Source organism: Amia ocellicauda, chromosome 15 (assembly GCF_036373705.1).
Source record: "Amia ocellicauda isolate fAmiCal2 chromosome 15, fAmiCal2.hap1, whole genome shotgun sequence".
Lineage (NCBI taxonomy): Eukaryota > Metazoa > Chordata > Actinopteri > Amiiformes > Amiidae > Amia > Amia ocellicauda.
This window is the reverse complement of record NC_089864.1, coordinates 5,759,120-5,783,725: the sequence shown is the minus strand read 5'-3', so window position 1 is coordinate 5,783,725 and position 24,606 is coordinate 5,759,120. Positions and strand designations below refer to the sequence as shown.

At 41.4% G+C, this 24,606-nt stretch overlaps 1 protein-coding gene across 7 annotated transcripts in view; it reads right to left on the bottom strand.

Moving 5' to 3' along the window:
- The window catches only part of cadps2 (Ca++-dependent secretion activator 2), a 143,435-nt gene that overhangs the window by 77,524 nt on the left and 41,305 nt on the right, over window positions 1–24,606 (bottom strand). For all 7 annotated transcript variants that reach the window (XM_066723759.1, XM_066723763.1, XM_066723760.1 and 4 more), the window contains exons 3-6: window positions 12,886–13,218; window positions 3,962–4,042; window positions 3,097–3,333; window positions 2,398–2,519 (exon numbers count right to left, since the gene is read on the bottom strand). In XM_066723759.1, the coding sequence (XP_066579856.1) occupies window positions 2,398–2,519; window positions 3,097–3,333; window positions 3,962–4,042; window positions 12,886–13,218 (773 nt within the window). The remainder of the gene's footprint in view (window positions 1–2,397; window positions 2,520–3,096; window positions 3,334–3,961; window positions 4,043–12,885; window positions 13,219–24,606) is intronic.

Genomic DNA, 24,606 nt, shown 5'->3' with positions numbered 1-24,606 from the left:
ATCCATGTTCTCATTCTGTTTACGCCAAATTCTGACTCTACCATCTGAATGTCTCAACAGAAATCGAGACTCATCAGACCAGGCAACATTTTTCCAGTCTTCAACTGTCCAATTTTGGTGAACTTGTGCAAATTGTAGCCTCTTTTTCCTATTTGTAGTGGAGATGAGTGGTACCCGGTGGGGTCTTCTGCTGTTGTAGCCCATCCGCCTCAAGGTTGTACGTGTTGTGGCTTCACAAATGCTTTGCTGCATACCTCGGATGTAACGAGTGGTTATTTCAGCCAAAGTTGCTCTTCTATCAGCTTGAATCAGTCGGCCCATTCTCCTCTGACCTCTAGCATCAACAAGGCATTTTCGCCCACAGGACTGCCGCATACTGGATGTTTTTCCCTTTTCACACCATTCTTTGTAAACCCTAGAAATGGTTGTGCATGAAAATCCCAGTAACTGAGCAGATTGTGAAATACTCAGACCGGCCCGTCTGGCACCAACAACCATGCCACGCTCAAAATTGCTTAAATCACCTTTCTTTCCCATTCAGACATTCAGTTTGGAGTTCAGGAGATTGTCTTGACCAGGACCACACCCCTAAATGCATTGAAGCAACTGCCATGTGATTGGTTGGTTAGATAATTGCATTAATGAGAAATTGAACAGGTGTTCCTAATAATCCTTTAGGTAAGTGTATATATATATTACACAAACATGAATATGCACACATGCACATAATTGATGTGGATTCAACAAAATATCTTTAAAAAGAGGAATGTGAGATTAAAAGATGTTTCATACACATTTAAAAGCACGCATCTGCCCCTCAAATTAATAAAAAACTGCATGTAATTCTCTACAACAAATAGAACATGATTGTATTGCACAAATGCAGCCTGTTAATGCCTCCCCATTAATTGCCGATGAAGGCCACAAAACACAGCCTGAAACACAGTTACTGGTTAAGGTAATCCCTCACTTCCTCTTTAGACTCCATTTAGACTCCACTCTACGTGACGACCTCACAAGGTTTGGAATAACAATAAAACCCATTAATGAAGATCGAAGTGGATATACATCCCATGGGGTTACATAATTAAGATGTTGCCATTTACTCATCAGCATGAAACGCTAAACTGTATGCAGCATTCGAGTCGACATCAAAATAGAGAAACAAACAAACAAAGAAGAGATTGTCTGCCGTGTTATTGTCCAGGTGAATAAAAAGCACAGTCATTTACACCTGCCTTTCAGGTCAATTTGGGGGGAAATCTGGAGAGTGATGCCACTTGTTACCTTGGTTAGACGTCACACTGCATTCAAAAATAAGATGGATTAGATGTGGCCGTAAAATAACAGGGATTCATTCAAAACACAGATAAATTAGATTGTTCAGACCGCACTTTATGTTCCTCTACAATGACAGCACACTGTATTCTCAAAGCACAGATTAGTATAATGACAAGATGAATTGATGCTTTCAGCGAAGCAAGTGAACGCTCTGTCAAACAAACAAACCTCATGTTTAAACCAAAATAATAGATATACATCCCGGTTCAGATTTACACATCAAGTACAAAGAGCACACGTGTGCAGTAAGGTCGTAAGGCGATCTCCTTTGCCAGCATGCAACGTTCATTCCGAGGATCAGGCAATACATCTGTCAAATCGTTTGTATGGATTATATCACAGCAGGTTAAAATTCATTAACTATAATGTGAGTTTTCTTGACGACTACATTAATTACTTGACAAAGATTAATTGACCCCCAACTGGCAGAAAAATATGTAATTTTGCAACAAAAAGCATCTGAAGAAGAAAAGGCAGTGAATAGCAGCTTGACGTCCACACACGCCCCAGTCCTCCAGTGCAATTTGTGATTATATAACAGCGAAATAAATATATATTTCGTGATGTTTTTTTTTTTTTTGTATCAGTAGGTGGGCTGTCTGTCCTGGCAGTATACTTCATTATACTAGAAACTCTGAAGTGCCACACCAGTTACATAATAGATTTACACTTAAAATAAAAAATAAAAATAGTTGCATTTAAGGGGAAAAAAACAACACCTATTTGTATACGAGGGAAAAAAAAATCCATTATGATAATTGAATGAGATTGTTCAGCGAACTAAGTGGCTGTGAGGTTTCTATTCGCTGAGCAATTCAGCCCAGTGGTGCCCTTTTAAGTGCCATGCTTTTAAAAACACAAAAATGCAACGGACCACATACGCATCGACAGCACTCTCCAGCTGTGCAAACCTAAGACATGCATCATCGTGCTTCGGACACCATTGCAGACCAAAGCAAACACCATATGCCACTTTCAGATCATGTCCGCTAATCGTTTATATTTCATTGTATTACCATTCATTACATATCGATTAGACATGAAATAAATGCTTACTGTGGTCGGGACGCCTCGGCCTGGTCCGTCTGAAGCTTCTCGCCTCCCTCCACCTCCATGGTGCAATATACGATCCTGTTGGGAGCCACGGACTTCAATCCTTGCACCTCAACAATAACGATCTACAGTAATAAACACAAACACAGATATACACCGGGAGACATTTAGCTGAGAGACGTTGCTGGCATCACAATGTATGACATCTAAACTTGTAAGGCACAATACAAATTACAAGTACGGGGCAGAGGAAAATAAGGCAGCGGGGCATAAATAATGTTGCTTTGTGGATTTATTAAACATGCTATGCATTACACTATTGACAAAGGCAGGGAAAGGTTTAATACTGAGGCTAATATGATTATCATGCTGATTTTTCAGGATGACACCTCATCAATCTTTGTGTGGCCTCACTGCATCACAGTACAAGAGACCAGCAACACATTTCTATGCCGTTTTGATCCCACTGCACAAGGCAGAGTAGACACACAGACACCAGTAGCACAGTAATGCTGACCCTCAGAAGAATCTGGCACTGGAGGTCAGACTTATATTTATTGTGCTTTTTCCCCCGCAGCTAATGTGCTGTGGTGAGATGTGTATATTCTGCTCACAGATGCATCATAATAACAGTAACGCTCAGAATACACCACAGGAGCAACGTCACAGAGTTCAAGACAGGCTGCGTTGGCTCGTCCTCACCTCCAGGGTGAACGAGAGGATGACGTCGGACTTGGAGAGCTGGACGTCGTTCTCGTCCCCGATGTCCAGGAAGGAGGAGTTCTGGGAGCGTTTCAGCTTCTGGAGTTTGAAGTCTGGCCCTCCCTTGGACACGGGCAGGCTCTCCAGGTTGGCCATCAGCAGGTTCACCGAGGACTTCAGCTCTTCGATGTACATGGCCTCCATCTCCTTGGCCACGAAGCGCGGGAATTTCCTCTCCTGGGGAAGCATGTTCGGGAGTCGGGTTTATGCACACTAACCCCAGGTTCATTTAGCTAATTTACACTTTCGGTACTTTCGAAAACCAGAGGATGGTACTGGTGGATGGACACAATGTTTTATTCTTCTAAATAATGAAAATAAATGTTTAAAGCTTGTTTATAAGAATCCTAAAAGTTACACCCTTCCTTAGTTCAAAAAACACATTACGAGTAGAAACAATCAAACACCAATATATTTGTATGAAACACCCAACAGGAAAAGCATATAATCTAACTTATGACACATGGGTTAGTATTTTATGTCATACATCATATCATATAGACTTGGAAAAGTGTTTTTAATGCTTATATTCATGTCTCAAAAGCTTTGATTTTCTTCATAAACTGTATATCGGAGAATAACCAAAACACATTAAGTGTAATACCAAAACAGCAGAAAAAGACATTTTCAATCGTATACATATTTTCTTGCTCAGTCTTACTCATTTAGAGATTTCCCCCCCTTTTTAACATATGAAAAGGTGAAAACACCCCACACAGGTCTCCCACTCTGAGATGCGCACTCATCACTGGCAGGGGTTCAGGTGGAGGGAGGGAGGAGGAGTCGAGTCTTTGTCCCAGCCTACCTTTCCCAGCAGATCGGCCAGCTGCAGCCGCCCGTCCAGCTCTCTCCTGATCTGAGCGGCTTGTTCATCGGTGTTGTCCAGCTGAGGAACAAAAGCAAATGCATCACATGTGGATGAAATCAGGCGATAGTCTTCCCATCCAGATCTGGCCTCTCGAGTTTGCGGTTCAGAAATGTACTCCCCCATTGACAGTGGACAAGGAACACTCAGGGTTCAATTTAATTTGAATAATAGCAAAATAGTTTATGCGGCTCTAACGAAGCGCTCTGGAGACGGGCAGTTGGAAAGGGATGACTGCATTTTTTCTAAAGAACGTACAGAAGATGACTCCCTCTGGTTGAAACTACATGTCAGTGAGGAGCCCCAAACTTTATCCCACACTTCTCCTTTGTCTTATGCTCTCTACAGAACTGCTGCCCCTGGCCTCTCCGGAGCAATACACAAAGCTGACATTCACACGTGGGTTACACAATCTCGCTGCAACAAAGGTGCAAATAAAAGATTTTTGACATCTAGGGGCACTTGACCATCCCAGGGAAGGATACCACAAAATGATGTTTGATCTCTTTATGGAAAAATGCACAACCGACAACAGATACAGGATAAAATGGGGGCAGACAGACGGCAGAGAGAGGGAGGCCTAATCCGGCTCTCAACTTTCTCTGCGGCAGCACCTGCCCACACCAACACTGAAGCGCTCGCTATGCGTAATTGAGCCGTGGGCACACGCTTTGAGCAGTGCTAATCTCTGGAACCAGGATTTCCCATCTCTTTTAATGATCCCACACCTTCTCCCAGAGCAGCTGAATGCTTCCACTCGATAAGGCGGCCGGGAGCCTCCGCACATCCAGATGCCGTCCCTCGCCAGCTTTGACAGAGCCGTTGTCAAAAGTGCACAATACGGGAGCTGTGCGCAGCCGTCTGCAGCTGTCAGCCGTCTCACTCCACACTTAAACAGGTTAAGGTAAGACGGGCTTTCTAAGAGAAGAGCCATGAGTGGGCGAGCGCTCCTCGCACGTCTTTCCCCTTTCCTCCACATTGCATTTCTTTTTTCTCTAGGGAAAAGTCGTATTCCTCCTAAGAACAATCAGGTCCCCCTGCAAGTGCACACACATAATCATGAATCCCAGGTAACAAGCTTCCCCTCCCCCACGTCAGTCGCTCTGCTGTGAATAGCACCACAATCACGCTCTCTTCTTACAATAGCATCCTACTGCTGGCTTCCCTCCACTTCTGCAGGGAGTTGTCTGAAGTCCTGGAAGCTGAAAGGATAATTAAAGATGAGCACAGTAAAGCTACAGCTCAGAGTAGAGGACGGGGGTCTCCACTACACTGTTTTCTGACTGTGTGTTCTTCCCACATTGTCAATTTTGACAACTGTATTTGTCCCATTAGCTCCTGAGCTGCAACCAAAAGTAAGACTCAACTAAAAGTTAACTTTCTGAAGCATAAGCTTTTCAATGCTGAATTTGCTATACATGGATTGGGGGAATACCGCACCATGTCTCAAATACCGCACCGCGTCCTGAATTCCAACTAGCTTTTCATACTCTTTACCTTATCTGCTTTACAAGTTTTCTTCTCCTCCAGGAAGGAAACTCTTGACTATTTGACTTGCCTCTTCTATTTACAGGCAATGTGCAAAATCAGCTCCTACATTTAACTTAGCTGGCAGACCCGGAGGAACAGAATAATATCCCTCCGTGCTTTTGCAGCTGATAAGAGACTCACTGTCTTTCCACATCAAATATTTCAATTAAGCATTACTTCGGGCACAAGGCCAAAATTTTTTGAATTCAATATTTTTATTAAACTGATTTTCCATAATAATTCACTTCCAGTTCACCTATACAGTGCAGCAACACTGGCATGGGATATTTCACCAATACGCTGATATCCAATTATAAAAATGTGCCAAATCACAGAGGCATAAAGCTCCCATTACTTTAATGGGAACGACACGCATTTGCAGGCTCTCATTCAGAGACCTTTAATTTCAAGTGACTTTTTCCAGCATGTTGTCTGCCATCTGGACCACTCCAATACTTTAGTGCTGCTTCTCAACACTTTCTCTCTCAGAGAGAATACAAGCAATTAAACTGGATACACTGAAGGTTATTTCTGTTCTTAAATATTCAAACTTATCAATTAACCTTTCTTCAAAGATAACAGCTCTGTTCAGTTTCAGAACCCAAAGCATGTAATGCCAAATTAAAGGTAGCTCATTTAGCTACAAAGCACAGGGCACCAGAGGTCAGCTCTCCATGCATTCGGTGATTCATTTCTTTTGTACGCGTCTTTTAGCATTTCCCCCTGCCCTTTTTCCCGTCATGTACATTCAAATTTTATGAAGGCACCTTTGTGACATTAGATAGGCATTACAATTACCTTTCGAAATCACCGATAAAAGAAATTATATTTAAACATGCTGCCACAAAATATACCACTTGCTTCCGAAATATATGCAAGTGTAATTCATGCGCACAAACCAGTGTGAACTCTTGCACAAAAGGATGTCTTTTCACCTTAGAATTCAAAGCAAATGATTAATTTCTAGCTGAAAGTTTCCCTTTTAGATGCATAAGCGTGGATTTAGCCTTCAACTACCCAAACAACACAATTTTCAGATATGAAAGGTAAGGTAATTGGCCTAAACAAAACAAAATTGAAATGGGTCAAGGATGACATATCAAGGAGGATATGCAGAAGGGGAACTGAGAAAGGTTCTGCAATATGAAAAATAAAGCCTACAGGCTCACGTGTATTAATCTAACAAACGATTGAATTACAGCTCTATTTGGGGTGTTAAGTGCGTTTGTGTTCAGGTCAGCAAATGTTTGTAGTGCAATTTCCAGTCTTGCTTGTTTCGGTGCTCGGTACCCTAAAGCTGAAAGATATCCCATAAAGCGGTTTTTTAAAGGATTTCAAGGAGTCAGTTTCAACAGCGGAGAGGGTTAGTTAGTGGTAAAAGAAAAAAACTATGAACTAAAACCAGAATGGAATTGGACGTAAAAATGAAATTAAAACGCTATTTTTCGGGGGTGAGGGATGTAGTTATGGAGATCCGTTGGCTGATTGCGGCGGGTCGGATGATCACTGCTTTCAGCTAAACATCAGGCCGCTGATCAGGGCGACTGCGATGAAAGTGGGAAAGACGGCACCGGCGAGTAGGGTCTCGCATCTTCGCCCCTTCAGACTCACGAAAGGCCAGACTGAGCACAAAATAATGAGATCCCAGCTCCCAGAGTTGACTGCGGACTCTCCATTAGGCCAAAAAGTGTTCAGCGACAGCCACCCGCAAACCTTAACAACAATTAGACTTTAATCTATTGCCATATTATTAATATATTAATATATATATATTTTTACCTTGCCTCACGATTGATTAATGCGAACGCTGGCTGGTCTTGATTTGGCGACAGATTCTCAGTGCTTTGCAATAACCATCAAAGGAGGCCTTCGTATGTCTTTGATGAGCGGAGAACTGACGGTAACCCAAGTTTAATTATGCGGCCGAGATTCCAGCATTGCTCCCTGGTGGCTGTAATATAGATGAATATCTGCGGTCGGAAGTTCCTGCAGGTTGATTTATTACCGCTTTGACAGTTCACACGCCGGAGAAAGTCTCTCACCAAATGCTCATAGATTACTGTGAGACGACAGCACGGACAACTAGGAGACCAGGCCTTCAAATGAATCCGAGGTGAAGTGGTATACAGATGTCAGGATGACTGACTTCTTTCTTGAATACACTTAAATTGCCCTTTAGCATCTTCAATGTCTTGGGGTTGTTGGCTGTCTTTTCTCTTTCTCTGGCAATAGTTTTCATGTGGTTGTTCAGTATTCATGAACACCCCCAGTGAAGTACCAGAGTAGCAGGGATATGAGCATCCGTCGAGTCATTAAAGAGAGTATTGTGGCCCCACACCACAGAGAGAAGCCAATCACAAACGCTTTAAGGTAACACAACAGCAGGACATATCTGTGTTGCTAGACATACCAATACAATGCCACACAGTCTTTTTGGGGTCATAAAACAAATCAAATGATGGATCACAGCTTGATAAATATAAATACATAGACGTACATCCATTTACGTAAATACACAAATAAAAGCTTCCAATAATGTCGATTGATCATTAAATCACAAATTTGTCCTACATTTATTCGCTCCCGTACTACAGCTGAAAGCCTATTTGACAGTAAACTGATTTGATTCATATTTTTAAAAGAGTTACTATCCTGCATCTGGGGTCACAGTGCAGGCAAACATTTGGGATATCTGCCAATTAACTAATTATCTCTTCATTTTTATAGTTATTTGTCCGAGGGCAAAGAGGGGAGTTGTTGAAGTCTATCTTTCCTGCCGCCAGATCCTGTGTGAAACAGCAGGCCCAGGTCCGCTTAAAATTGCCGTCACGTTCCCAGTCACTGATTTCTCCCAGAGTTGGCTTTCAAATATGAAACCTATTTCAAACTCCCTTTGGGTTTGCAGCCACAGCGACAGTGTCATGCAGTATGCATGCAGCCCGGGCGCACAACCGGCATGAATGTGTGTCAGATATTCAACAGGCTGGGAGGGGCAGTGCAGAGAGAAAGGTCACGGGAGATTTAATTCATCATCTTTATTGTTTCCAGCGCTGTGGAATTGAAATCAGCAGCAAACCGCTGGGCTGGACTGTCACCCTCTCGTCTCTCTCCTCTTCGTCTCTTCAGCCATGTTAGTCTGCATTGAAACCATTCCCCCCTGGACACAATCCTCACTTCTCAAGTGTAATTACAGATAGACAGTCATTACGCTTATTGGCTTTCCTTGGAGCCAGAGTAACACACTTAGCGTATATTACTCTCCTCTGAGCAGCTCTCTCTTTAAGGGGACCAGGCAACCAGCTGCCTTGTCCCCGGCTCGGTTAAAGTGCTCTAAAGTTTCCTGATGGGAGACGACGCGCTACTATAAACATTTAACAATTTCATGGGGAGGAATTGGGGTAAAATGCCAGTGATTACCAGTAGTATTTGTTGTTTTGTTTCTTGTAAGTCTTCTGTATAGTCTGTAGAGGTTACAAATTTAAAATTATGTGTTTCTTAATGTATTGATTCATGTATTTATTATGTTTATTAAGTACCCGCCTATATCCGTCCAAAGGACACAGTGCATGCGGTTATAATGGATTTGTAAACCCATTTCTAATAGCTCTTTGCAGTAATTCCAATACAGTAAATACACAAATCAATATGATCAATTACTACATTAAGGAGGAAACAACAACAACAGTGTTCAGACACAGCTTTACTATACGGTCTGAGAATATGGGATCCCTGCCTCACAGCCCATCAATAATACGGCTGCTTTCTTCTTCTGTTTTCAAACAGTTAGCAATATATATATATTTGAATCTGTTAGCAAATCAGAAGGGTGATGTCAGCATCCCTCTACACACGCTGTTTTAGAAAACTGAATGAACAGGAAGTCCAGAGATTACATTACAATTGAGTGAATACATGAATTGCAGATTTCTTCCAAAAAACTGCGGTGAACCAAAGTGCATCAGCGAGGCCAACCAGGAAACAAAGATATTAAAATGCAGGAAGAAATTAGTTTGACAGGCACAAAAACAAACCGTATTCTAAGCATCTCTGGAGGATAGATTACAGCATTAGAGCAGGGCAATGGCCTTTAAGATGAATAGCTACCTTAGTGCAATAAGTCTGGCTTAACTAGAGACTGAAAACTGCTTCTAAGTTGTGTTACAGCTCTGTGACATTAGCTGCTACTAACCACTCAGTCCAGAAAGAGCTATGGAGAAAACTACCCATGGAAATAATCCTGAAATCCTGAAGATCTCAAACCATCCATTTCACATTGATGCACAACACAAGGGATACAAAGGCAGTGGTAGGACCAGAAAAAATAGTTTTGTTTGTTTAGGACAAATCCCACCTTTGTAATTAAGGTATTTTAAGTAAATTGTAGCCATGGAGTAACCTTCAATACAAATCTTGCAATAATAATAGCTATACCAGGCAGCTATACGTGCCACACAGATACTGTGGTGAAGTAAGTGGAGGTTAACAGCACTAATGCCACAAAGTGGACGCAATATTTATGATGATTCTTGATGTGAAGATGTACTACAATAGGAACTTACACAGAAGTAAAACAGCGGTTTTAATCTGCAAAAACAGTATGTTTTACCCATAAAACACAAAATAATCACTCTGTGACTAGTTTCTTACTTTTGTGCCCTTGGTTTGATAGTATATCGTGTCCTTCTGTTATTTGATATCAAATTGGAGGGGAAAATGAAAACTGCAATACGTTTTGAAATGCTCTGGGATCTGACAAAATTGATTTATTATCTATATAACTGAAAGTCAACAGACTAGGGTGTAAATGTGATTTCCTGAGCATTAATAAAGTCCTCACCCTGTGATAGCGTGTGCTTTATCTCCTCTCTCTCTCTCTCTCTCTCTCTCTCTCTTTTGTAAAGTGTTTTCACTGCGATAGGCATCTTGCTTCAATCATGGTAATGTGCTTCCCTTGTGACTGGAAAATATAAAAATCCCTTTTTTCCTCTAGCAAAATCTTGTTGCTGGTCTTCAAAATAGAGCAGTATAAAAAAAAAAAAAAAATTAGATCCTAATAGATTTTATAATGTTTTCACACTTTCAATATGATTTTCATACAGTCCATGAATCGCAAAGTGATAAAACGTCACTGGAGTCACATAATAAAATACAATTCTTTACACAATGTCTCATATTATCCACTTACCCAGGTCTAACAATATACATTTGCATATATTACTCATATCAAATTTTAGGAAAACACATTAATTTACGGTTTCTGAAATATTACAAACATGTTTTTGTAGTACTATGTCAAAGAAACATATAAGTAAACAATCCAATCTAAACTCTCAACTTTGAATTAAAAATCATTAATTTACTGGAAATAATACAGCAGTACAGTAAGCCCCCCAAAATAAAGATGTTTTTAATGTTATGTTTTTAAGGGAATTATAAAAAAAGAAGCACAACAGCTAATTGACACACTGATCTCATTTAACAACTTTATTAAAAGCTGTACTACTTCCAACAATATTTCTGGTTTATTGTGGAGGTTAATCCTCTCATTATATTTCCATTACAAAGGTACAAAAAGTTAATGTAAATCACATTTTTATAAATTAAAGGCAGTTACATTTTTACTTATAATACTCTGTAAGTCCTCTATTTTATACATTGTTTTGTTTTCTTGGGAAGAGATTTTTTCTGTGAGTAAACCGCAGACATAAAATTATTTTGGGGAGAAAAATTTGCCTCAACATTCCCTTTTAAAACAGGTCTTCCCACTTTCCACAATCCCAAAGCATCATATTGTCACCAAAAGCAAATAAACCACGTGCATCTCTCTGCCGAAACTGATGTTTTTAAATACACATCTGTAATTCTGAGGGTAGTAACACTGAAGTCCATCTCAGACGTCTGAATCGTGTATCTTCACGCTGCCAAATGAGTCTCATTAACGACAATTATGACTTCATACCTGTCTCTGGTGCTGCTCTCAGTTCATTGTGTAATTCATGGATTTGATTCCTGCCTCCAATCACTCATTAGTGACAGAATGTTATTGGTAATTCATTTAAATCTGAGCTCTCCCGTTTACAGTAAGATTTATTCAGTGTGGTCATTACCGCAGGCATTGCCTAATTAAGCGGTCCGAGTCCTTCACCAGTCATATTTGAAATAGATGTTTTTTTATACAGATATAAATGAGTGGTTTTGAAAGAAGGGGCTGATTTACTGAGGTTTTCTTCCACACGTTTCCTTTAGGGATTTGGAGAAAGTCAATCCAGAGAAGAAGTTCATCCAGGGACACTATCTGCAGCTTTAGGCTTGTTGGGAGATTAAATCCCTGCGGTGAGATTGAACAAGGAAGAAAACCTTACACCTCCCAGATGTTTAATCTGTTAAATATAATGCATCATACAATTGCAGATAATTTCGAAGTTATACTAATCTAGTGTTCTAAGAAACCTACTTCTGCACGAAATAACCATAAACACAAATCAACTCAAACCACTCTGCGACAGGTGTGGAAGAGTCCGAGAGCCTGCAGGTTTTCAGCTGCGCCTGGCTCTGCTCAGTCTGCTGGCCAGTGCCCCCCCAGTCTCCCCGAATCCATTAGCTTTTCAGTGCCATCTGTTGTGTTGTAATGTGCTGTAACCCCCCACCCAAGAATCTGCAAGTGCACCATTAGTAAGTGTCCCCCTATGAACCTGTTACGATGCTGCAATATTCTCTTTCCACCTCTCTTACTGATGCTTCTGACATGGCCAGAGAAAGCGACGAGGAAGTCCTCACACCATCCTACTTCTCAAGATGTCAACCATCTTACCACAGAGAGTTCCACTGAGAGCACGGGAGGAGAACTTGAAATGAAAGAAATGGGTATGGATTCATTTGTGGAGACAGACACCAGAGAAAGAAGCCGTATCGATTTTGGTCATTTCAAATACCCAGGATACAGTACAGAGGGAAGAGGGAAGCGACCCCTTGGGAAATTACGATCCGAAAGAGATATATTTTAAAGAATACTTAAGAATTTCCCAGGAGGAATCTAGGGCTACAATTTCAGGCAGGTGGATGATGAAGGGATGAGGCCAAGTTCAAGAGAAGGAGAGTGGGATAAAGCAACCACTAAAACAGCTGAGAAGAGGCTACCTTTTTCAATTATATTACTAGAGACACGGGGAAATTCATCAACCTATGTAACTATCCATCCATCTATCTATCCAGAAACATTCACGTATTCAATATCTTAATGTGGTTACGAAACTATACCTCTTTTAAACTTCCCTTCTTTGCGCTAACCGTGAAGAAAAAACTTGTGAAACCGCAACGTAATTCCTGCCACTCACCTGGCAAGCATTGTATAGCAACTGGTGCTCGAATTTCTTAATGCCCAGGATCTGCTGAAACATCTCGTACAGCTGCTCTTTGCTGAGGATCAGCTCCGACACGGCACTCATGTGCATCCGGGACGACTGCTTGCGGAAGTCCTCCTCGCCTCGGTAGATGGCGTCGAACTTGGCGATCCAGGAGCTCAGCACGGTCTCCTTGCTCAGTCCGTCGATCTCCGGGAGGCTGCGCACCCTCTTCTCGATGTTCTTCTTGAAGACGTCCCTGAAGTCGTTGGCGGAGCAGCCTCCGCAGTGGACCATCCTGGCCACGCGCTCGCTCTTGAGGAAGACCTGGCGGGGGAATAGGGAAGGACAAAATGTCTAAAAATAAATGGAATAAAAGGAAAGAGACTTCAGCTCCTGATAAGAACAATGTATAACTTGCATGCATGTATACGATTAGAGATTTCAATAATGCTATGGAAGTCAGGCTAGCTATCTGACTTTCATACATTAAAAAGTAGCATTCTGGGAACATTGAAACAGATAAGAAACATGTTTTTTTATGACTTCTTCAGCCCTGGAGTAAGACTAGAGTTTAACTTCGGTTCCAAGATTAATAAAATCAAATAAATGGAAAAAGTAAAAAGTCGATCCAAAAAGCTGGTCTGCTGTCAAGTGCTGACAGTCTCGATTGGATGTTGATTGTATTTTTACTATATCTAGTTATCTAGTGTCCCCGATTTTCCTAACGGTACCAAGAATAATAGATTCTGTCAACAAGTAAGTGGTTTATTCTTGGATGAAACCATTAGGAAAAACAATAAAGGTTAAGATTAAATTCGGAGCGTATTCTTAACCCACAACGTGTGTGTGGCAAGACTGGAGATTCAAACACCATATTATTTTTGTTTGGGGTCAAGATAGAGGATAAAATGAGACTCGAGAAACAGAATTTAAATCCCTCTTTTGTATAAATCTACACACAGGGCAATTTCTCCCTCAGAAGGGTATTTCACTGTTACTTTTAGGAGAAATGTTGTGAATTAAACTATAAATATATCAAAAGTTACATAGATGCCACAACTTCATTATGTTACGCATTTGTGAGCAATTTAATCATGCAAGACGTTTCCCAGACTTAATTAATTCAAATTAAATTCCATGTAAATAGTACTTCTATCAGTGTTGTCCCTCCAAAAGTGGGTAAATAATTCCTGATGAAACAAGTAAATAAACATTAACAAGTACTGCAAACAAAACTGTAAGCTCAAGTACTGGAATCCTGCTTTACTCAATAAAAGCAAATATTAATCAGGGTTATACATGCAAATATATAGTCCTGTTTATTCGCCTCCATGGAGGAGGTCTGAAACCAAAACATATATATTTCTATCACAAGTAAAAACACACACACTTAAAAAAAGACCCACTTCCAAATAAAGCAAATCTTTTCTACACGACTACACTGTGTGCAAATACCTGGCAAAGCACCATATGGCAAAGAGTTATGGGTGATAAATAAAGCAGACAAGCAGCAAGCGAGGCTATGTGTTGTGGTGTATTGGAGAATAGTAATATCACAGAGAGACAAAACAAATAAAACCTCAACTGAGCAACAGATGGCCTGGAATTCCATCTTGGTGCCAGAAGTAATGAAGAGGAACCGACACGACTCTGCAGTCGCTCCAAACCCACAGCGGCGTACACAGAAATACCAGCTTTATTCGGTGTAATCTCCTTGTTCTGCGATTAACTTTGCCGTTTCATGTTGTTTAAGGGAAAATTAAAGTCATAGATGAGCATTCAAAGCATCGCTGATCTGTAAGCTATTATTAGATCCTAGCCTTGGGCCTGGAGCTGTCCTGTATCTCCTGATTTGGGTTCCAGCTGAGCTCTCGTTTACTTACATCAGTCATAAGATGAATGATTTCATCTGTTTAGCTGATGATAATAATAATAGGCTTAATCAAATCATTTTAGTTTAGTGCTCAATATAGTTATTTACTACTCAGCTAGGACAGATACCGGATGGTCAGGGTTGAGAAACATCTAAGCTACCTTGTCATTGTCACAGGCTACATGGCCTGGTCAGACTAAGCCCACGGCACAAGTCTTCAAAATCATGAAAGGCATCGACCACATCAAACCAGGGAAGCTTTTCCAGATCTGCAGGGACACACGGACCAGGGGACACAAATGGAAATTGGGCTTCAAAGCATTCAAGACAGAAAACATTCAAAAACAGACTGGATAGGATCCTTGGATGACTCAGTTATTAATGGACACAAACGAGCACGATGGGGCGAATGGCCTCCTCTCAATTGTAAACTTTCTTATGTTTCTTATCTCAGGAGACCGATTGCGGACAGTGACTGGGAGACTCCAGTGTGCGGCTGTGGGTTCCTCCCATTGCCGACGACTACCCTTTTAGCAGTCTGGAGCCCGTGCAGTGAGTGTTTTCATACTTGGGCCCAGAGGAAAGACTGACGGTCCAAAATGCTGCTTAAGATTTTATTTAAAACATGTTCCACACGGTTCTGGATCAAGCCACCCCCTAATACGTGTTATTTCGCTTTTTCTCTCGTGGTTTATGCTCCACTATCAGTCTGATCGTTGCGCTGACCTCTTTCCCTCCGATCGCTAAGTGCCATTCAGCCCATCCACTCTGCTGCGCACTGTTCCCCACATAAATCTGCTGAGCGCAATCCAGTGCTTGTTCTGAAGTGTGGCAGGGTCAAGGAAATAATAAAAAAAAAAAAAACGGAGCTCAAAGGAAAGTGAGTGTCTCCAGGGATCAGCTCGACTGCCTTCCGTCTCCGGGCTCCCGCGGGGGTTGCAGAGGGTCAGGGCGAGAAGCATGATTGCGCAGTTTGGTGATGTATGCAAAAGTAGATTGAAGCATGAAAACCGGAGAATGGATCCCAAGAGGGATTTTAAACACGTTGTAAAGCACTGTGTGAGTTCGTGGGAATGCTTTGCTTATTCAGAATGAGAGCAGGTTGATAAAAAACCACAGATTAAAAAATATATAGGAGATATGCACATTGTTTGCATTAGATGACATGAGTTATTAAGTTTAACGGCTAATTACTTTTAGCAATGGAATATGTTGCACAGTTTCCTGGACCAAATCAAAACATTGACCCTCCCACCACTGTCAGATTAAAATTACAGACTCTGATTTAGTCTGGGCGGACAGGCACAATACTAAAGCTATTAATTCACATCTCCTGAAATGCCTATTAAAGAGTTGTTTATTATAGTGTAACATTAATCAAAGATGCCTTCGGTGGAGGAATATCTTGGTCCAGATTTAGCTGAAAGCCACCAGGAGAGATTCAATTTTGCTCATGCCGATCTGAGAGTTGTAAGATCCCCTTGAAGGCCACTTTAAAAACTGTACGCAGCTGCCACTGTTGCATAATGTCAAATTAGTAAAGGTTAAGGAGGAGAATATCAGAGTTTCTGTGACAGTTCTTGGATGAATATGCTGGGGAAAAGGCAAGGACTCCGTGAGGAGCAATGAGCAGATCTATTTTTGAACTGAAAAGCGAATGTGTTTGATGAAAAGTAAAACTACAAAAGAGAGACATTAAAAAAAAAAATCAAGCCATCGTGACAGACAGAAAAGAAACGGACAAAAGCATAGGCACCAGATTTGCAATGGAATCTAAAGAGCTCGAGCAAATCAAAGAAGCAACAATGAAAAAGCACACAAAACTAAAAACTGTGTGGTGAACAATACAGCCTTAACGCAGAGATAACAAGAGCTCTGGGTGTGCAGAGCCCTACGTGTGGAGAGATTTTATAGTACATGCAATAGCTAATAAAGGATTATTGTGCACGATGCGAGGGAGAGCAGTGGGGATGAATGCGATTGTGCCAGTTACAGTTGTGGCAGAATTACAATCGCACAATTTGCAAGCTGTGGATTGACTGAGCGAGACCAGGAAGTAGAGAATCGGAGACGTGAAAATACAATTAAATAAAGCCTTGGTCAAATATGCATGGATCTGCCTACAGAGTTATGGGTAGATATTTCCACAAACAAACAAACAAACAAACAAACAAACAAACAAACAAACCTGAAGAACGAGTGACTACAGATGAGACTAAGTAGGAATCCCAACACTACACGAGACCAAGACAGAGGGGAACAAATGCCAGACTGCCACTAATATTAAACATCTCTCTGATATCAGATCCCTCTTGTTTTAGATACACAGACAGCAGGAACATGGGGGACCAGCAGCTGCCTGCATCCCGAATCTGTGGCACGGGCATGACACAGTAAAGCCGACGCAGGACAAAGTAGACATTAAAGAAGGGATCCCATCTTTTCGTCATGCACATTTCATCACTGGTGTGAGTTCATCACCCTTTTGCATATTCATCAGCAATATGCATATTCAGTTACAAATTACACACGATCCGTCTCTTTTGATTTAGATCGAATATTCCTTAATGTCCTGCGATTCCAAAACAGACTATAGTCCAGCTGTTGTAGTTGGTTTTTCAAAGTACATATTGAATTCAGTAAATAAATACAGAGGGTAATTTGTGCAAAGGCCTACAAAAATGAATAAAAAATGATTATATATATATATATATATATATATATATATATATATATATATATATAGAGAGAGAGAGAGAGAGAGAGAGAGATTTATTTCCTTTCTTATTCATCAATGTATTTATTTATGTATTTATTTTTGTTGGCACAACAATGTTGTATAAAAGGGAAATAGAGTATTTAACAAATACTGAAACCAGCCCACACAGGTCTGCTTCGGTCACAGGAAGAATATTGAAGTGTAATTCAAAAAGTTGCCCGAAAGAGCAGTTTATTCACACAATAGAATACAATGAACAAATAGGTCATTTAAAAGGAGCTGACAATAACATGATAAACAGTTTATCACTGGAACCACCATAGCTGCTGTGTGGCTTTTGCAATTTAAAAGTAAATATCTCTGCGTATGTGATTTTCTCCCTCATATCCGTTCTTATATGTTAATGAATATTTGAATTAAATACATATAGTGTGTTTCAGCTGTAAACACCACAAAATTAATAAGTTAAATACTTTATCCAACTTCCAACTGTCTGACATGCAATAATAATATTATTAATCCCCCTCCTCCATGTCTCTCTCTCTCGTGACTATTTGTTATTTAATAATAAATACTTACAAAATCACATTAACTAAAAAGTACAAAAAAATGCAACATGTACAACAACAAAAAACTTTCATTGAGTGACCACAAACTACAAATATTGACCTGGTGCACTGCACATTATGTATTCATACTGGTTCATAAGGTATTCCTCCCAATACGTATAACTGGAATATCAGGTCATGAAAACGGCTTCCTTCAAACTAACTGCAGAAAGTCTGCGTGACTTGAACGCACCCGTGTAAACAAGCCAACTGAGTGATGCATTAATCGATAGAAAGGGGAGAAATTAAAGTGTTGGAAAACAGAACTGAGCGTGGGTGAAATTAAATAGTTGAAAAGCAGACTACAACTGTAACTGTAGGATTTGACAAGTCTGTTTTGGAATCGTAGGTCATTACAGAATATTCGATCTAAATCAAGAGAGACTTTTGCGTGTAGTTTGTAACTGAATATGCAAAGTACTGATGAATATTCAAATTGATGATGAACTGACGCTGGTGATGAAGCGTACCCGTGATGAAAAGATGTAGACCCATTAAAGAACGGAGGACTTAAAAGGCACCATGAGAAACACCTAGAAGAGCCACATCTGCATCGGAAGAAGAATACATAATTCTGGAAGAGACAGGAAGGAGGGAAATCGAGACAGTTAAACAAGATCTATCCAGTTCTAAATCGGACGTCACCAATTAAAAATATTTCTCTGTAGGGTTTAAAACTCTTCGAAGATTTTTTCTTTTTTTAGGGGGGGATGCAAAAACAGATGCAGATCACGATGCAGTCATTGAGATGTAGATTCTGGGCATTTGAGATTTTAATTTTATGCAAATGCTTAGACTTTTCAAACTCAAAGTGATGAGAGTAACTTGTTAAAATGTATGACCTCAAGAGGCTAACCTTGTGCTTCACTGCCAATTAAAGGAAGCCTCCACTGTGACTGTCCTTTCAACACCAGCCCCAATTTCCACACCAGGTCGCCAAAAACGTTTTGCACCCCCACCTCTGCTCAGAACAGAAGAGAATCAGAGTGCCAGAGCTGTTCTCCATCTCAGTTCGCCATGCTCATCACGCAGTACATAGTTCAAATGAAATACTAATTGATGCGTTTTAATTGTACCAACTGGCCCCTGCGCACATCACTCAGAACAGGTCTCTTCCCACTTCCTGTTTGTATAAAAGGTGATATCAGCGCAGGTTTGTCCTCTTTTGGCGGGAGCTAGGACTCCCGCGTGACCTTGCAACCCTTGGGCAGTGCTTCCTTTTTCAGATAACCGGGGTTGCATTCACAACCTATCGTTATCTTTCAAGTCGGAAGCACTGCCCAAGGGGGAGGGGTTACTGTATAACAAAACCATCGCAAGGGAGGAGGCAGCGAGCTGATAAGGGATCCTGCCCCGAGGTGACTGCTAGGGGCCTTGGCAACACAACTCCAGACAGTAATCTCAGGGGCACCGTAGGGCCGCACCCGAGTCGCCCAGGAGCAAGGACCGCAGTCACGCTCTACCGGGAACGGTCTGCAATTATCTATACAAAGCAGGGCTACAGAGGTTAACTCTTATGCCCTCCGCTTACAAGAGCAAGGCCGGCTGCTCTAATAGTGCAAGCAACTTATGTGCCTCCGCGCATTATCGTGGCAATGGACCCCTGATCCAACAGGAGCGGGGCCACAGACCCACTGACATATAACAATACACAGCCAGCTAGTCAACAGAGTAGCTGAGCTGAAAACAACAATATATATCCCGTGGCAGCACGAACAGTACTGAGCAGAGAGCTCCACTGTGCTGACACTTAAAATGTCGTACAAACGAACTATATACTACGGTGGCCCTGAAGTGCAACTGCTGAAAAAATAAAGCAGTGGCTGTGAGAATTGAAGTGCTGAAAAATAAAGCAGCATTTTCAGAAGCAATTACGGAAAGGGAGGTACATTGTAAAATATATTTGACTGATGCCATTGGACAGCAAGCAAGTCATGTCGGCTGAGCTGCTTCTCCAGAAGAGCCAACAGAATCTGAGAAACGGGCGCCAACTGCGCAGAGCGAGAAGTATCATATTAATATTGCTGTGATCTTCTGCTCTCTATTCACTTTGTGGTGACATATTAAGAGTTATAGGGCTGTCCTAAAATGTATTAGAAATTAATGAAAGCTTATGGTATCACTAATTTAACTAAACATGTATATTTTCATATACAATTACAGTACTCAGCCTATATGTAAACTGTAAGAAGTGAAGGTTGTAAAAAGAACCTTTTTGGATTCTAGGGTTGATACTGTGGAGGATCCTTAAGGTTCTTATTAGAACCCTTTGCCAAGGTTCCCTGCAAACAAGGATCCTTAAAGCACGTTGAATGTGTGTTAAATCAATCGCGATTATGATGAAAAAGGGTTCATAAATGCTCCCTTGTGTTGACCACGGAGCTCATGGTTCTTAAACGAACCCTTTAACTCACGAACAACCCAAAGGTTCGATAGAACCGCTGAAGAATCTTAGAGTGAGTATGTACTCGGTTGGTGTTTTTTCTGTTACAGTTATTAATTTACTGTAGAAGCCTTATTTTCTGTTAACTGTATTTGTAAGTAGTCCTGATCCAATGTAAATTACAATGCCTGGTCACGCATAAGTGGGGCAATTCCAAAAGACAGAATAACACATTAATAATAATAATAATAATAATAATAATAATAAAAGATGTTGCAGTTTATATACTTTTCTGTGTAAATGGGTTAATCTGTATGTATATATATATATATATATATATATATATATATATATACACACACACACACACACACACACACACACATCTATATATCTATCTATCTACCTACCTATATATCTATATCTATCTATATATATATATAAAAAAAAAAAATTGTTTGCTTTATAATATATATTGTGCAGGCACATTTGTAAATTGTTTATTTGAAGTTGACAATACAACAAAGGTTAAGGTTCCCAACAGGTTTTGTACAGAACACTACAGACAGAACATGGTTTTAAAGCAGAAAAGTAATTCAGTATAAAACGCATGTAGAATTAAGATAAGTTAGAGAGACAATGCAAAAGTCCATAATAAAATAAAAATCCATTCATTTTCGAAGCCGCTTATCCTGGTCAGGGTCGCGGGGAAGCCGGAGCCGATCCCGGCAGGAATGGGGGATCGGCAGGAATACATGCAGGACGGGACGCAGCCCATTGCTGGGCAATTTAGCTTTGCCGATCAACCTGGCGGATGGTGGGAAGAAGCGGGAGACTCGGGGGAAACCGCGCAGACAGGCACCCGAGCCAAGACCCGAACCCAGCGCCCCTGGAGCCGCCGCGCCACCGTGCCACCCCTAAAATAAAAATACTACTTTATATGAATGTGTTGTTTATTATTGTTTCTTTGTTTTTTGGAGTTATTCATATTTGTTAAAGCCTCGCTCTAATTCTGCATTTCCCAAATTAGCTCATGCTCTTTTCTATTAAATCAGTAAACTGCTCCTTCTGATGGAATTGTTAACTGATGTTTTCTGTTAGCGCTTAAGAACAATAATAAAAATAAAGCACTGTCACACTGCCTTGTAATAATTAAGTACAGTTATTCATTTAGTAAATATAGCTACTTTTAACCCCATTCTGTCTCCTATCTAAGCTTTCACTCATCTCTAATACATGTTAGGACAGCCCTATAACTCTTAATATGTCACCACAAAGTGGATAGAGAGCAGAAAATCACAGCAATATTAATATGACATTTCATGCTCTGCGCAGTTGGCGCCCGTTTCTCAGATTCTGTTGGCTCTTCTGGAGAAGCAGCTCGACCGACGTGACTTGCTTGCTGTCCAATGGCATCAGTCAAATATATTTTACAATGTACCTCCCTTTCCGTAATTGCTTCTGAAAATGTTGCAGCCCCCGATTTATTTTTTCAGCACTTCCAAATCTCGCAAGCTGCCGCAAATCTCGCAGCTGCCATTTTATTTTTTCAGCACCACAAATCTCGCAGCCACTGCTTTATTTTTTCAGCAGTTGCACTTCAGGGCCACCGTAATATACACCACAGGGTGCAGGAACCAACTCATCCGCCACCGGGAAACCAGGAGCAGTTGACGCCTGCTGATTAGACCGGCTAACCCAAGGCAACATTAGCTCTACTGTTCTGACACATGAACTAAGTACACAGCAGAACATGAGAGCCCGCTCAAGTGCTTACCGCTAAGGACAGCAGCAGCAGCGCTCTCTTGGACCTATGGCACACAGCCAGAGTGGGCCACAGACCTGCTGTCCAAGGAACTACATACAAAGTGAGGCAACAAACAACTCGAGCGCCATCAGCTGGGAACAGCGGCAGTGAGCTCCAGTCTACACAATCTAGAGCAGAGCCATAGACCTGCTGTTTACATGTTATACATACAGTGAGGGAAAAAAGTATTTGATCCCCTGCTGATTTTGTACGTTTGCCCACTGACAAAAGATCAGTCTATAATTTTAATGGTAGGTGTATTTTAACAGTGACACACAGAATAACAACAAAATCCAGAAAAACGCATTTCAAAAAAAGTTATTAATTGATTTGGATGTTAATGAGGGAAATAAGTATTTGATCCCCTATCAATCAGCAAGATTTCTGGCTCCCAGGTGTCTTTTATACAGGTAACGAGCTGAGATTAGGAGCACTCTCTTATAAAAGACACCTGTCCACATAAGCAATCAATCAATCAGATACCAAACTCTCCACCATGGCCAAGACCAAAGAGCTGTCCAAGGATGTCAGGGACAAGATTGTAGACCTACACAAGGCTGGAATGGGCTACAAGACCATCGCCAAGCAGAGAAAGTGACAACAGTTGGTGCGATTATTCGCAAATGGAAGAAACACAAAATAACGGTCAGTCTCCCTCGGTCTGGGGCTCCATGCAATATCTCACCTCGTGGAGTTTCAATGAACATGAGAACGGGGAGGAATCAGCCCAAAACTACACGGGAGGATCTTGTTAATGATCTCAAGGCAGCTGGGACCATAGTCACCAAGAAAACAATTGGTAACACTACGCCGTGAAGGACTGAAATCCTGCAGCGCCCGCAAGGTCCCCCTGCTCAAGAAAGCACATGTACTGGCCCGTCTGAAGTTTGCCAATGAACATCTGAATGATTCAGAGGAGAACTGGGTAAAAGTGTTGTGGTCAGATGAGACCAAAATCGAGCTCTTTGGCATCAACTCAACTCGCCGTGTTTGGAGGAGGAGAAGGAATGACCCCAAGAACACCATCCCCACCGTCAAACATGGAGGTGGAAACATTGTGCTTTGGGGGCGTTTTTCTGCTAAGGGGACAGGACAACTGCACCGCATCAAAGGGACGATGGACGGGGCCATGTACCGTCAAATCTTGGGTGAGAACCTCCTTCCCTCACCCAGGGCATTGAAAATGGGTCGTGACAATGACCCAAAACACGCAGCCAAGGCAACAAAGGAGTGGCTCAAGAAGAAGCACATTAAGGTCCTGGAGTGGCCTAGCCAGTCTCCAGACCTTAATCCCATAGAAAATCTGTGGAGGGAGCTGAAGGTTCGAGTTGCCAAACGTCAGCCTCGAAACCTTAATGACTTGGAGAGGATATGCAAAAGAGGAGTGGGACAAAATCCCTCCTGAGATGTGTGCAAACCTGGTGGCCAACTACAAGAAACGTCTGACCTCTGTGATTGCCAACAAGGGTTTTGCCACCAAGTACTAAGTCGAAGGGGTCAAATACTTATTTCCCTCATTAACATGCAAATCAATTTATAACTTTTTTTAAATGCGTTTTTCTGGATTTTTTTGTTGTTATTCTGTCTCTCACTGTTAAAATACACCTACCATTAAAATTATAGACTGATCATTTCTTTGTCAGTGGGCAAACGTACAAAATCAGCAGGGGATCAAATACTTTTTTCCCTCACTGTATACAGGGCAGCAGACGACACAGAGAGCTCACGTTCTCAGGTCCAGCAAAATGGTAATCAAGGACGAACCTGCACAGACGTCACGTTTTATAGAACAAGAAGTGGGAAGGGACCTGTTCTGAGTGACGTGCGCAGGGGCCAATGGCAGCTTTGATAGTGACGTTTTCGATCGGGTTCCTATGGAAGTGCACAGAAACCCCTCGCCCTCGGGCAGTGCTTCCAACTTGAAAGATAACGTTCGGTTACAACGGACTTAATCAGGAGTTTTTGCCACTGATTAACACAGAAATGTCCATAATGTCAAAGTGAAAAATATAATTTGCAAAATGCTCAAGCTCCATCAAGTTCGATGGGGACCTTTGGTGAATAGCAATTTTCAAGTCTTTCCACATATTCTCAATTGGCTTTGACTGGGCCACACCAGGACATTGACCTTTTTGTTTTTAAGCCACTCCAGTGTGGATTTGGCTGTATGTTTGGGGTCATTGCCCTGCTGGAAGATTAATCTTCTCCCAAGTCCCAGGTCTCTTGCAGACTTCAGCAGGTTTTCTTCCAGGATTTCTCTGTGCTTTGCTGCATCCATTTTGCCCTCTATTTTACAAGGTTTCCAGGCCCTGAAGCAGAGAA